Source organism: Stenella coeruleoalba, assembly GCF_951394435.1.
Source record: "Stenella coeruleoalba genome assembly, chromosome: 6".
Lineage (NCBI taxonomy): Eukaryota > Metazoa > Chordata > Mammalia > Artiodactyla > Delphinidae > Stenella > Stenella coeruleoalba.
Window position 1 is genome coordinate 101949506 of NC_137151.1, and position 15862 is coordinate 101965367.

General features: G+C 38.6%; 1 protein-coding gene across 1 annotated transcript in view; it reads left to right on the forward strand.

Annotated features, from left to right (window-relative positions):
- Positions 1 to 15862, forward strand: part of CPS1 (carbamoyl-phosphate synthase 1) — a 348188-nt gene that overhangs the window by 236132 nt on the left and 96194 nt on the right. Inside the window, exons 16-21 of the mRNA XM_079924871.1 lie at positions 8326 to 8418; positions 10760 to 10849; positions 13013 to 13141; positions 13694 to 13800; positions 14667 to 14805; positions 15442 to 15519. Coding sequence (XP_079780997.1) covers positions 8326 to 8418; positions 10760 to 10849; positions 13013 to 13141; positions 13694 to 13800; positions 14667 to 14805; positions 15442 to 15519 — 636 coding nt within the window. The remainder of the gene's footprint in view (positions 1 to 8325; positions 8419 to 10759; positions 10850 to 13012; positions 13142 to 13693; positions 13801 to 14666; positions 14806 to 15441; positions 15520 to 15862) is intronic.

Genomic DNA, 15862 nt, shown 5'->3' on the forward strand with positions numbered 1-15862 from the left:
TACAACAAATACTAAAGGAAATTCTTTAGACAGGAAACACAAGAGAAGGAAAAGACCTACAATAACAAACCCAAAACAATTAAGAAAATGGTAGTAGGAACATACATATCGATAATTACCTTAAATGTAAATGGATTAAATGCTCCAACCAAAACACATAGACTGGCTGAATGGATACAAAACAACACCTGCATATATGCTGTCTATAACAGACCCACTTCACACCAGGGACATAAAGAACTGAAAGTGAAGGGATGGAAAAAGATAGTCCATGGAAGTGGAAATCAAAAGAGAGCTGGAGTAGCAATTCTCATATCAGACAAAATAGAGTTTAAAATAAATACTATTACAAGAGACAAAGAAGGACACTACATAATGATCAAGGGATCAACCCAAAAAGAAGATATAACAATTGTAAGTATTTATGCACCCAACATAGGAGCACGTCAATACATAAGGCAAATACTAACAGCCAAGAAAGGGGAAATCGACAGTAACACAATAGTAGTAGGGGACTTTAAGACGGCACTTTCAGGGCTTCCCTGGTGGCGCAGTGGTCGAGAGCCCGCCTGCCGATGCAGGGGACACGGGTTCGTGCCCCGGTCCGGGAAGATCCCACATGCCGCAGAGCGGTTGGGCCCATGAGCCATGGCCACTGAGCCTGCACGTCCGGAGCCTGTGCTCCGCAACGGGAGAGGCCACAACAGTGAAAGGCCAGTGTACCGAAAAAAAAAAACCCAAAAAGACCACACTTTCAACAATGGACAGAAGATCAAAATTTTAAAAAAGAAGGAAACACAAACTATAAATGATACATTAAACAAGATGGACTTAATTGATATTTATAGGACATTCCATCCAAAAACAACAGAATACACTTTCTTCTCAAGTGCTCATGGAACACTCTCCAGGATAGATCATATCTTGGGTCACAAATCAAGCCTTAGTAAGTTTAAGGAAATTGAAATCATACCAAGTATCTTTTCTAACCACACCTCTATGAGATTAGATATCAATTACAGGAAAAAATCTGTAAAAAATACAAACACATGGAGGCTAAACAATACACTACTTAATAACCAAGAGATCACTGAAGAAATCAAAGAGGAAATCAAACAATACCTAAAAACAAATGAGGATGAAAACATGATGACCCAAAACCTATGAGATGCAGCAAAAGCAGTTCTAAGAGGGAAGTTTATAGCAATAAATTCCTACCTCAAGAAGCAAGAAATATCTTAAATAAACAACCAAACCTTACATCTAAAGCAATTAGAAAAAGAACAAAAACACCACCAAAGTTAGCAGAATGAAAGAAATAAAAAAGATGAGATCAGAAATAAATGAAAAATAAATGAAGCAAACAACAGCAAAGATCAATAAAACTAAATCTGGTTCTTTGAGAAGACAAACAAAATTGATAAACCATTAGCCAGACTCATCCAGAAAAAAAGGGAGATGACTCAAATCAATAGAATTAGAAATGAAAAAGGAGAAGTAACAACTGACACTGCAGAAATACAAAGGATCATGAAAGATTACTACAAGCAACTATATGCCAATAAAATGGACAACATGGAAGGAATGGACGAATTCTTAGAAATGCACAACCTTGCAAGACTAAACCAGGAAGAAATAGGAAATATAAATAGGCCAATCACAAGCATTGAAATTGAGACTGTGATTTAAAATCTTCCAACAAACAAAAGCCCAGGACCAGATGTCTTCACAGGCAAATTCTATCAAATATTTAGAGAAGAGCTAACACCTATCCTTCTCAAACTCTTCCAAAATATAGCATAGTGAGGAGCAGTCCCCAAATCATTCTACGAGGCCACCATCACCCTGATACCAAAACCAGACAAAGATGTCACAAAGAAAGAAAACTACAGGCCAATATCACTGATGAACATAGATGCAAAAATCCTCAACAAAATATTAGGAAACAGAATCTAACAGCACATTAAAGGGATCATACACCATGAGGAGGTGGGGTTCAGCCCAGGAATGCGAGGATTCTTCAATATACGCAAATCAATCAATGTGATACACCATATTAACAAATTGAAGGAAAAAAACCATATGATCATCTCAATAGATGCAGAAAAAGTTTTTGACAAAATTCAACACCCATTAAATGCAAAAAACCTCCAGACGATAGGCATAGGGGGAACTTACCTCAACCTAATAAAGGCCATATATGACACACCCAAAGCCAACATAGTTCTCAATGGTGAAAAACTGAAACCATTTCCACTAAATAAGGAATAAGACAAGGTTGCCACTGTCACCACTATTATTCAAAATAGCTTTGGAAATTTTAGCCACAGCAATCAGAGAAGAAAAAGAAATGAAAGGAATCCAAATTGGAAAAGAAGAAGTAAAGCTGTCACTGTTTGCAGATGACATGATAAAATATATAGAGAATACTAAAGATGCTACCAGAAAACTACTAGAGCTAATCAATGAATTTGGTAAAGTAGAAGGAGACAAAATTAATGCACAGAAACCTCTTGCATTCCTATACACTAATGATGAATAATCTGAAAAGGAAATTAAGGAAACACTCCCATTTACCATTGCAACAAGAAGAATAAAATACCTAGGAATAAATCTACCTAAGGAGACAAAAGACCTGTATGCAGAAAACTATAAGACACTGATGAAAGAAATTAAAGATGATACAAACAGATGGAGAGATATACCCTGTTCTTGGATTGGAAGAATCAACATTGTGAAAATGACTCTACTACACAAAGCAATCTACAGATTCAGTGCAATTCCTATCAAATTATCAATGGCATTTTTCTCAGAATTAGAGCAAAAAATTTCACAATTTGTATGCAAACACAAAGGACCCCGAATAGCCAAAGCAATTCTGAGAAAGAAAAACGGACCTGGAGGAATCAGGCTGCCTGACTTCACACTACACTACAAAGCTACAGTAATTAAGACAGTATGGTACTGGCACAAAAACAGAAAGAGATGAATGGAACAGGATAGAAAGCCCAGAGATAAACCCATGCACATATGGTCCCCTTATTTTTGATAAAGGAGGCAAGAATATAGAATGGAGAAAAGACAGCCTTTTCAATAAGTGGTGCTGGGAAAACTGGAGAGCTACATGTAAAAGAATGAAATTAGAACACTCCCTAACACCATACACAAAAATAAACTCAAAATGGATTAAAGACCTAAATGTAAGGCCAAACACTATAAACTCTTAGAGGAAAACATAGGCAGAACACTCTATGACATAACCCACAGCAAGATCCTTTTTGACCCACCTTCTAGAGAAATGGAAATAAAAACAAAAATAAACAAATGGGACCTAATGAAACTTAAAAGCTCTTGTACAGCCAAGGAAACCATAAAAAAGACAATACTCAGAATGGGAGAAAATATTTACAAATGAAGCAACTGACAAAGGATTAATCTCCAAATTTACAGGCAGCTCATGCAGCTCAATATTAAAAAAACAAACAACCCAATCCACAAATTGGCAGAAGAACTAAATAGACATTCCTCTAAAGAATATATACAGATCGCCAACAAATACATGAAAGAATGCTCAACGTCAGTAAACATTAGAGAAATCCAAATCGAAACTACAATGAGATATCACCTCACACCAGTCAGAATGCCCATCGTCAAAAAATCTACAAACAGTATATACTGGAGAGGGTGTGGAGAAAAAGGGAACCGTCTTGCACTTTTGGTGGGAATGTAAATCGATACAGCCACTCTGGAGAACAGTATGGAGGTTCCTTATAAACCTACAAATAGAACTCCCATACGACCCAACAATCCCACTACTGGCCATATACCCTGAGAAAACCATAATTCAAAAAGAGTCAGGTACCACAATGTTCATTGCAGCTCTGTTTACAATAACCAGGACATGGAAACAACCTAAGTATCCATCGACAGATGAATAGATAAAGAAGATGTGGCACAGAAATCTCTTAGATAACCTCATCCACCAGAGGGCAGACAACAGAAGGAAGAAGAACTACAATCCTGCAGCCTATGGAACCAAAACTATATTCCTAGAAAGACAAGCAAGATTAAAAAGCAGAGGGCTATGTACTAGGTAAAGGAACAAGATAAAACCTCAGAGAAGCAACTAAATGAAGTGTAGATAGGAAAACTTCTAGAAAATGAATTCAGAACAATGATAGTGAAGATGATCCAGGACCTTGGAAAAAGAATGGAAGCAAAGATCAAGAAGATGCAAGAAATGTTTAACGAAGACCTAGAAGAATTAAAGAACAAACAAACAGAGATGAACAATACAGTAACTGAAATGAAAAATACACTAGAAGGAATCAGTAGCAGAAGAACTGAAGCAGAAGAACGGATAACGGACCTTGAAAACAGACTGGTGGAATTCACTGACATGGAACAGAAAAAAGAATGAAAAGAAATGACGATAGCTTAAGAGACCTCTGGGACAACATTAAATGCAAAAACATTCGCATTACAGGGGTCCCAGAAGGAGAAGAGAGAGAGAAAGGACCCGAGAAAATATTTGAAGAGATTATAGTCAGAAACTTCCCTAACATGGGAAAGGAAATAGCCACCCAAGTCCAGGAAGCCAGAGAGTCCCAGGCAGGATAAACCCAAGGAGAAATTCACCGAGATACATAGTAATCAAATTGACAAAAATTAAAGACAAACAAAAATTATTGAAACGAGGGAGAAACGACAAAGAATATACAAGGGAACTCCCATAAGGTTAACAGCTGATTTCTCAGCAGAAACTCTGTAAGTCAGAAAGGAGTGGCATGATATATTTAAAGTGATGAAGGGAAAGAACCTACCACCAAGATTGCTCTACCCGGCAAGGATCTCATTCAGATTCGACGGAGAAATCAAAAGATTTACAGACAAGCAAAAGCTAAGAAATTCAGCACCACTAAACCAGCTCTACAAGAAATGCTAAAGGAACTTCTCTAAATGGGAAACATAAGACAAGTAAGGGACCTACAAAAACAAACCCATAACAACTAAGAAAATGGTAATAGGAACATAAATATCGATAATTACCTTAAACGTGAATGAATTAAATGATCCAACCAGAAGACACAGGTTCACTGAATGGGTACAAAAACAAGACCCATATATATGCTGTCTACAAGAGACCCACTTCAGATCTAGGGACACATACAGACTGAAAGTGAGGGGATGGAAAAGAATATTCCATGCAAGTGGAAGTCAAAAGAAAGCTGGAGTAGCAATACTCATATCAGATAAAATAGACTTTAAAATAAAGAATGTTACAAGAGACAAGGAAGGACACTATGTAATGATCAAGGTCGTTCTTGTCAACTAAGCTATGACAAAGGAGGCAAGGATATACAATGGAGAAAAGACAGTCGCTTCAATAAATGGTGCTAGGCAAACTGGACAGCTATATGTAAAAGAATGAAATTAGAACACTCCCTAACACCATACACAAAAATAAACTCAAAATGGATTAGAGACCTAAATGTAAGACCAGACACTATAAAACTCTTAGAGGGAAACATAGGCAGAACACTCTTTGAGTGTTTTGAGGTGGATCTTTTTGGATCCACCTCCTAGAGTCATGGAAAGAAAGACAAAGATAAACAAATGAAACATAAAGCTTTTGCACAGCAAAGGAAACTACAAACAAGACGAAAAGACAACCCTCAGAATGGTAGAAGATATTTGCAAAGGAATCAATGACAAAGGATTAATCTCCAAAATATATAAACAGCTCATGCAGCTCAATATTAAAAAAACAAACAACCCAATCCAAAAATGGGCAGAAGACCTAAATAGACATTTCTCCAAAGAAGACATACAGATGGCCAAGAAGCACATGAAAACCTTCTCAACATCAGTAATTATTACAGAAATGCAAATCAAAACCACAATGAGGTATCACCTCACACCAGTTAGAATGGGCATCATCAGAAAAGCTACAAACAACAAATACTGGACAGGATGTGGAGAAAACGAACCCTCTTGCACTGTTGGTGGGAATGTAAATTGATACGGCCACTATGGAGAACAGTATGGAGGTTCCTTGATAAACTAAAAATAGAATTACCATATGACCCAGCAATCCTACTACTGGGCGTATACCCAGAGAAAACTATAATTCAGAAAGACACATGCACCCCCATGTTCATTGCAGCACTATTTACAATAGCCAGGACATGGAAGAAACCTAAATGCCCACTGACAGACAAATGGATAAAGAAGATGTGGTACATATATAGAATTGAATATTACTCAGCCATAAAAAGGAACGAAATTGGGTCATTTGTAGAGACGTGGGTGGATCTAGAGACTGTCATACAGGGGGAAGTAAGTCAGAAAGGGAAAAACAAATATTGTATGTTAACGCATATGTGTAGAACGTAGAAAAATGGTACAGATGAACCAGTTTGCAGGGCAGAAATTGGGACACAGTTGTAGAGAACAAACGTATGGACACCAAGGGAGGAATGTGGCGGCAGGGTGGTGGTGGTGTGATAAATTGGGAAATTGGGATTGACATATGTACACTAATATGTATAAAATGGATAACTAATAAGAACCTGCTGTATAAAAAATTAAATAAAATTAAATTTTTTTTAATTAAAAAAAAAGATGTGGCACGTATATACAATGGAATATTACTTAGCCATAAAAAGAAATGAAATTGAGTTATTTGTAATGAGGTGGTTGGACCTGGAGTCTGTCATACATAGTGAAGTAAGTCAGAAAGAGAAAAACAAATACCGTATGCTAACACATATATATGGAATCTAAAAGAAAAAATGGTTCTAAAAAACCTAGGGGCAGGACAGGAATAAAGATGCAGACGTAGAGAATGGACCTGAGGGCACCGTGAGGGGGAAGGGTAAGCTGGGACGAAGTGAGATAGTGGCATGGACATATATACACTACCAAATGTAAAATAGCTAGTGGGAAGCAGCTGCATAGCTCAGGGATATCAGCTGGGTGTTTTGTGACCACCTAGAGGGGTAGGGTAGGGAGGGTGGGAGGGAGACGCAAGAGGGTGGGGATATGGGGATATATGTATATGTATAGCTGATTCACTTTGTTATGAAGCGGAAACTAACACACCATTGTAAAGCCATTATACTCCAATAAAGATGTTAAAAACAACAACAACAACAACAAAACTATGTTGTGGCTTTCAGTTCTATTAGTCTTAGGTTGAAAAGTAAGGGTGTTTGTCATTCAGCATGCTTTGAGAAAAAGGGAATGAGAACTGAAAACGGAATTTCAAAATTAGGGATCCGTAACTATAGTCAAGGACTTCTGTGATTTGGATTATAAAAGTAAGTGGAGATCACTATGAAACTTAATAATCCAGTATGGAAGTGCAAGGTGATTTTTACTATTTTTCCCAGAGTGTGAGGTAGTACTCTGGTTTTAATAATCACATTGAAATAACCATTTGACCCTCTAACCATGTTGCTGGTACTCACTCACTCCCAAGTTACTCCTTCTCCTAAGGAATGCATTTCAAAGGGAAATAAAGGCTTTCCTTTATTTCCTTCAGTGCAACAATTTCGTTGGAGAAAAGCAAATCAATGAATTATTTTGATTTGTTCTCTCCCTCAATAAAGTCTTGATTACAAAATATACCATTTTCTAAATAGGTCAACGTAGACTTACTAACAAATAAGTAAATCTCAAGACAGCTAAGAATAATACAACATTTGCCACGTTCAAGCTAGCAAGGTTAATTTGTGAAAACTTTACAGAGGGTTAAGGGTACTCTAAAGTTCAAGCCCTTATTAGCATGTCTAAAGCAGCGAACCCTTTCATTGCAACTTCTCAAAGTTTGTGACTTATACAGCATTTCACAGTTTTTTGTTTGTGAATTTTGCTCTCTAATAAGTTTGCATTCTTTTTCAATTTTCAGCTATTTTTAGATTTCTTTTTTCTTCTCAATCGATTATTTTGTCGATGTCACCCACGAAATAGCTTTAGGTCATAAGTACTCTAAATACTCTGATTTGCATCTACTGGAGACCTGAATTCTGTTGCCCTTTGACTTTGCTTACCCCAGGTGACTGTCTCAGCCCTAAAAGAACTAAGGTAAAGTTTTCACAGATTAACCTTGCTAGCTGGTACCTTCTCATAGTGTTTCCCAAAATGTACCATGCACACTGCTTCACCTTTCCTAGTTGAGAAGATGAAGATCTCTTGCTGATGGTTATGAGTATGTTCTAAAGACATCTAAATAGTGGAGCAGCTGTGTAAGTCCCTGTGAATTTAACTGTCAGCACCTGCATCATTGCTCCCTGTTAACTGTCTAATTTTTTAATTTGATAGGGTACCATGCTTGGGAAGATTGAATTTGAAGGTCAGTCTGTGGACTTTGTGGATCCAAATAAGCAGAATTTGATTGCTGAGGTTTCAACCAAGGTGAGAAATTTTCCTTCATGTTTTGTAGTTTTATTTTATTCCCTTTAGACCTTCCTCTTTTGTAATATCAAAATCTTCTTTTAGGTAGAGGTCATCTTCCAGAAGCATCAGAGGGGGAAGGAGAAAAGGGTCTCATAGCAGTTAAAATTGATATATTACAAAATCAGTGCATTTAAAGTTATAACTTTTACTTACAGAGTGATCTTCATGGCCTGATTTAGAGGCTGTTTACTGTTGTTTTAATTTTTCTTCTCTCCTCTTGTGGTTCCTTAGCTCAAGACTTTAACAATGTCAAATAAAAGGGCGTTCAATTGAATATCAGGAGTCAGAGCGAATGGTCTGCCAGAGAGCCAGGAACACTTTATAGAAATCAGACCCAGTACAGTAATCAGAATCTGGGGTCATTTTGTGCAGGGAAAAGTATTCCTGAGCACACTGAAGATTTAGTGTATTATAGCTCAGTTCAAAGAGTAGTATTCAGGATGACGACTGTATCACCCCAAAGTAAGATATGTTTATTGTATATTTACAGGAAGGTATAGAATACATCTTAGAAAGATGTGTTGCTTTTGATTGAATATCTGTTAATGTAGTTGTGAGTCTCTTGGGCTACAGCCTCTGTCCTTGGGGACCATAGAGATTGGTGGGGTAGGCAAGCAAGTAGGCGCCATGGAGAGAATACTATGATAAATGCTGTCCTTGGAATGTGCATGAGGTACCATAAAGGCATGTGTGGCGAAACATCCAATGAAATAGGTGGATCAGGGGAGGTTCTGCGAGGAATTACGCTTGTTCTGAGGCATAAGGAGCAATTCGGTAGATGGAGAACAAGGAGAACTTCGTTTCAGGCAGAGGAAATGGCATGTGTTGAAAGGCACAGAAGTATGAGACGATACGGTGTCTTTGAAGAGTTATGTGTAGTTTGGTGTGGCCGACCTAAGGGTTCACACATATAGGTTCTCGCATTTGGCCAAAGATGAGTGGAGATGGACGGCGCTAGAGCTAGATGGTTTAGTATCGTTGGCTAAATAAATCAGCTAACTTGGAGACTACTGGGAACCCATTTGGCATCATTTTGGAGCAAAGTAAACTGGATAAAAGAGCAGATAACTAGAAAGTTATTGCAACTAATTAGGACAAAACTTGTGAAAGCCTAGCCTGAGCAGTAACTGCAGGAAAAGAGACAGCAGGGTGGCTCAGACAAATAGGAGAAAGAGGTTTTAGCATATTTTCCTATGAAGTGATTTTGTTTGAGACACAGCATGATAGAGGGCTATTTTTATAGAATTTTAGAGTTTAGAACTACCTTGGGGATCTAGTCTAGATTTTCCAAATGTGAGAAGTATTGGCCTGGAGAAAGTCACCTTAAAAAAATTCTGTGGTCAAATAAGGTTGAAAAATACTGCATAATATATTCCTCTCTTGGAGATTCCTAGCAAATTCATATATCCCAGTTTCTGTGAGGTCTTGCTTACTTCTGTCATTCTGTACAGAGAGTATATGGTGTGTTTGTGTAGACACCAGGTTGCAAATTTCATCTAAAACCTTTCATAAACTTTGAAATCATTCTAAATTCAGAATGTGCTAGCTGACTCTTGAAGCTGGGACCAGTGTGGGCACCCAGCCCTCTAGGCTTTCTCTCTCTCTCTATTATTTCTTCTCTTATGACTTTGGGGAACTACTTCTTGGGTAAATGCCTGTGAAAATGGATCTGACTCCAAGCAGTGCTTAAAACATAGGTAATGATTATGATATGCTCTGGGATCCTTTTATGAAGTCTACCATTTAAATGCAAATGATTGCACAGTAACCTAAAGGGACCAGGGGTCTACACTAGCTTAGCAAGTCCTCCGACTCAGACTGATTTTATCCATTAGCCCCACTGCATAAGCCTAACGCACAACAGCGCTATCTCATCCAAACTTTATTGCAAGTTGAGGATCAAATGGTATTTAAAGCATGATATATCTATCACTACATCTGTTTAGTGCTGAATCAGGCAATAATACTTGGAAATGCCATTGCTACTGGTTGTTAATGAGGCCAAACATGGGAAAGATATTTGTTAATTATGGAAGCAACCAATTTCTTAGGGATAACTGTTATTACTGTAATCAACTTTTTATACAAAACAGCAAGGTACTTTGTTCTCATGAAGAAGATAGAGTTTGTGGCATTTGCTGTGCCTTTCTTACAAATTGATTGTTAACTGCCAGCCACTCCCTAGTAGTTAGCAGTCAATCTGTTACCAAGTGCAGAGCATCCTGAGATGTGTTTATGATATTGGTGTGTTGCTCATAGCTGGACCTTCTCTCTTACTCTCTGGTTTTTAAAATGGCAGGATGTCAAGGTGTATGGCAAAGGAAATCCCACGAAAGTGGTAGCTGTAGACTGTGGGATAAAAAACAATGTAATCCGCTTACTAGTAAAGGTAAGTAATTTGTTCCATCTCAAGGTTGGGGGTTTCTAATATTGATCATTAGTGTTAATCTGATTTCCTCTATCTGTTTCAGAGAAAGCTTGTGTATTCTGTCAGAATGTCAGGGGATATACTCTCTTCTTGTTGCCTTTGATCTATTAGATAACACATTTATTTCTGTTAAAATTAGAGATGTAGATTTCTGTTAAAAAAAACCCAAAAACCTCAAAGGCCACAAAAACACAGAAGGAAATGAAGACTGTTCTTTTCACTTACTGACGGACATTCTGAGACAAGACACACTCAATTTCTTGGGGTTTAGAGATAACCAAAAAGGTAGTCAGTAGGAGAACTCCCCCTTTGGGTTACATTTATTATGTACCACATGTTTGTAGGGATTATGCCCTGATATAGTACAAACTTGCACATTGCTTTATATCAACTCTTAGAGAACCAACTAAAATTAGACCTTAAAAAATACTTGAGGAGAACGTAACCATTATTACAATGTTTTCTTTTTTCTTTTTTTTTTTTTTTTTGCGTTATGCGGGCCTGTCACTGTTGTGGCCTCTGCCATTGCGGAGCACAGGCTCCAGACGAGCAGGCTTAGCGGCCATGGCTCACGGGCCCAGCCGCTCCGTGGCATGTGGGATCTTCCCGGACCAGGGCACAAACCCGTGTCCCCTGCATCGGCAGGCGGACTCTCAACCACTGCGCCACCAGGGAAGCCCACAATGTTTTCTTAAACATTGTTTTGTTGAGATTTCTCCTTCTCTTTCTCTCTCTGTCTCCCTCTGTCTCTTTGTCTTTCTATTTCTCTTATACACATGCACCCCACCCCTAGATATATTTGCATAACACCAAATTAGCATGGGTAAAGGAGAATTCTTCAATTCACTTTTTTTGTTATAGAATATCACCAACATCCAGATCATGATTTTGAATGCTGGTCAATTTTATTAACAAAAATGTGCGTGGACCCTTAAATAGTAGATGCTGTGGTTGGCCTAGCCATATCTCCCTCTCATTTTATCATCTTAAGGCATTTTGTTCATCTTCTAATTGCAAGTGTCTGCATCTTATTGCCTCAGAGCTCTCTTTGGTTGGTTGGAGGCTGCTGGCAGGCAGGAAATGACATAGAATTAATGATCCCTGGAGCAGCCCCAATCAATGACAGAGTAGAAATTCCCCAGCTCCTTTGCCACATTGCTAAGCTGTTGTTAGGTGAAATATGCTACACTGGCTCTCAGAATTCCCCAGTGGGCTGAAGCTCCTTTTCTTCATTGTGGTAACTGCCCCAAAATGCACACTTTATTAGGGTCTTTCCCCATGTTGCTTTCTATTGGTATTTCCTGGAAACCCCTCCAAAGAAACTTCTCTCAAATTCTTATATCAGGAAATGCTTCTAGCAAAATAATCAAAGACATCTTCCCATCCACTTTTGTATAGAAAAGTTCTAATTTTTCTATCAGAATATAGGTATTATAGATAATATGAAAAATCCCTAGGAAAGAAGTCACTAAAATTTGGTCAGACAAAAAATACAGAATTGAGGGCTTCCTTGGTGGTACAGTGGTTGAGAGTCCGCCTGCCGATGCAGGGGACACGGGTTCGTGCCCCAGTCCGGGAAGATCCCACATGCCACGGAGCAGCTAGGCCCGTGAGCCATGGCCGCTGAGCCTGCGCGTCCAGAGCCTGTGCTCCACAACAGGAGAGGCCACAACAGTGAGAGGCCTGTGTACCGCAAAAAAAAAAAAAAAAAAAAAAAAATACAGAATTGAAAAAGGTGAGAGGTGGACCAAATTAAATTTTGGAGAAAGGAATTTATCTTCTCTTTTGCAACTCCCTCTCCCAGAGCTAGGGAAGATAAACTGTATTCCTGTGTGCCCAGTCATGAAGCCTTTAGGTCTAGAACCTCCTGAAGTGTGGGGAAATGCATTATGTATTTTTTCAGAATCAAAATGTAAATAGTGTTTTTTTCCTCCACTTTCTATCCTAGGGTCCATTTACATCACACAAAATATGAGTCAACAGAGAGTTTTTTGCTCAGCATTATTTATTTGAATCGTGGACTCTGTTTCCCTTCCCTTTCGGGGTTAATTAGCCAAGAGAAGGTTTACCACTTTGGCGAAGAAAAATGTTATTAAATTGACCATTCTTGTGTTTCTTTTCCAGCGAGGAGCGGAAGTGCATGTAGTGCCCTGGAATCATGATTTCACCAAGATGGAGTATGATGGGCTTTTAATTGCCGGAGGACCTGGGAACCCAGCTCTTGCACAACCACTAATTCAGAATGTCAAAAAGGTGCAGTGAACCTGGGATAGTCTGTGTCTGTGTGTGAAGTGGAGAGAGTCTGCTCTGCATGGCCGAAAAAGCTGTAATATATTTTATTTATACAAGTAATTTTTTAGTACTCCTATTTGTGACCTCTGAGGCAATGTCAGCACAGATAGTATACAGGGGGAACCAACGAGGAGAGAGTTCAACAGGAAGAAGAACAAAGAACTTTAGACAAAGTGACTGGGATTGTGTCCTTGAGTGCAGAGAGCTGGAGTCCAATCTCCAAATGTGTTGTCTGTACAACTGGAAAATGACAACTTGGGACCTATAAGACCTTCAAGGTTCCAGAGAAATATTAAATTAGATGTAGTTTAGTCTGGATGTTAAGTACATTCTATTGAACTTCAATGCTGCAAATTGTCAATCCCGTCCTTATTTATCGTCTAACTTTTTATTCAATTACTATTCTCTTTACCTTGTAAACTAAGAAAAAAAAGAATGCTTCATTTTATTCCTTCAGAGATTGCATGTTTTGGAATCGTTCTTCTGGAGTAATAAAATTTTTCCCTGACTTAGATCTTGGAGAGCGATCGCAAGGAACCATTGTTTGGAATCAGTACAGGAAATTTAATAACAGGATTGGCGGCCGGTGCCCAAGCCTACAAAATGTCCATGGCCAACAGGTAAGGCAGTTATGCTTCTGTTTACATGTCAAACTGGCTCTGAAATACTGGTAGTAACTAAACCGAAAAGACTTAGAGAACTTACGTGCCATTTTCTTCAGAATAAATCGATAAGCACACTATTATACGGTTCACAGTTGTCTGACTACCTGATACCACTTTTATTGCATTTTGGAAAGGCAGCCTTCTCTAACGATAACTTTGCTGTAGTTTAAAGTTATTTTCCTTTCCTTGGCATACATTGAAGTTATAATACTCAATCAAATAACATTCCAAGGGAAATTGTTCTGATTTTAAGCTTGATTTCAGAGCACTGATAACATTGTAAAACTCTAGTGTGACTTAAGAACCAAGAAATCTTCAGTTCCTCTTGGTTTTACTTCCTTACCCCAAATGATGTTAATTTATTCAACATGGAACTTTCCTTCACAGTCCACCCTCCACATAAAGTATAATTCAGGTTGATTCAGGACTGAGTAGTTATCTCTTTATTATCCCCCAAGAACTCTTCTTTGGCTTTAAAATTACTGTAGCTCCCTTAAAATAAGTGGCTTATATGTGTCTCTGTTAAGCTAGTGAGCAAATCTTAGCTTTTTGTTATGAGTGCAATTCCCCTTTTCTAAAACTGATTACAGAAGTTTAATAGAACTGATATTTAACACACAGCAAAGCTTCCTGAATTGAATTTTTTCCTAAAATTATTGGGCTTAACAATCTGTGACTTTTCTCATGCAGTAATTTTCACTAAGCAATTGAAACATTTGAATTTTAATAGGCTTTTCTTGCTCACTATTTTACAACTAATGCATTTATATTCTTTTCTTCACTTTTCCTTTTCCATATTCTTTTTCCCCTTTTCCCTCCAGAGGGCAGAATCAGCCTGTTTTGAATATCACGAACAGACAGGCTTTCATTACTGCTCAGAATCATGGCTATGCCCTGGACAGCACTCTTCCTGCTGGTTGGAAACCACTTTTTGTGAATGTCAATGATCAAACAAATGAGGTAAGTGCTCTCAGTAAACCCATTGAGTGTGTGATGAGAAGTGCAGGACTTTTAATACTCTGTTTTACAATTACCTTTCCCTTGTTTATGTGGGCTTTTCTGGGGTGTGTATGTGGAAGAATTCTTGTCACAGATTATTTCCCACAGCCCTCTGCTTTTTAAAAAGTCATTTCTCTCTGTCTTATTCTCTTATCGGTTGACTCATTAAGAGCCACAATTTGAGTGGTTAGTCAATGGCTGTCTTACACATTCATTGCTAATGGGTGATTGGTGGAGGTCTGTTTGAGCCTAGTCTACGTGGGTCTCTGGGACTCACTTGCACTGAAGTAGCCTTTGAGAAGACCCTTGGAGAAGTAATTTAGGAGTTGGAGAAAAGAAGAGGATTTGAGTTTATTCTGAACCAGAGCCTAGAGGGGCCTCAAAGGCTATAGACCAAATCAGTTGTTTTTAGTAAGGGAACGACACCAGTTGAATCTTTATTGGCCTATTTGTATTAGTACTGTTTGTTTTTAGAATGTTCTCAAACTTTTAACTTAGTTTTTAAAGTTTGGACTTTATTGTCCACTGAATCATACCTAGTCCTGGTTGACATTCTTTGCTACTGAAGGAATTTCTTCCCGTTTCTTTTTCCTTTAGGGGATTATGCATGAGAGCAAACCCTTCTTTGGTGTGCAGTTCCACCCAGAAGTCAGCCCAGGGCCAACAGACACTGAGGTATGTCAGAAAGATGAGGCCCATTATGTATTAAAATTGTTTAAATCAGAAATATATTTATGTGAAAAATTGAGAAACCAAAATAATCACCTGGGTGGTCTTAGTACAGAACATTCTTAAAAAGGGTGCTTTGGGGCTTCCCTGGTGGTGCAGTGGTTGAGAGTCCGCCTGCCGATGCAGGGGACGCACGTTCGTGCCCCGGTCCGGGAAGATCCCACATGCCGCGGAGCGGCTGGGCCCGTGAGCCATGGCCGCTGAGCATGCGCGTCCGGAGCCTGTGCTCTGCAATGGGAGAGGCCACAGCAGTGAGAGGCCTGCGTACTGCAAAAAAAAAAAAAAAAAA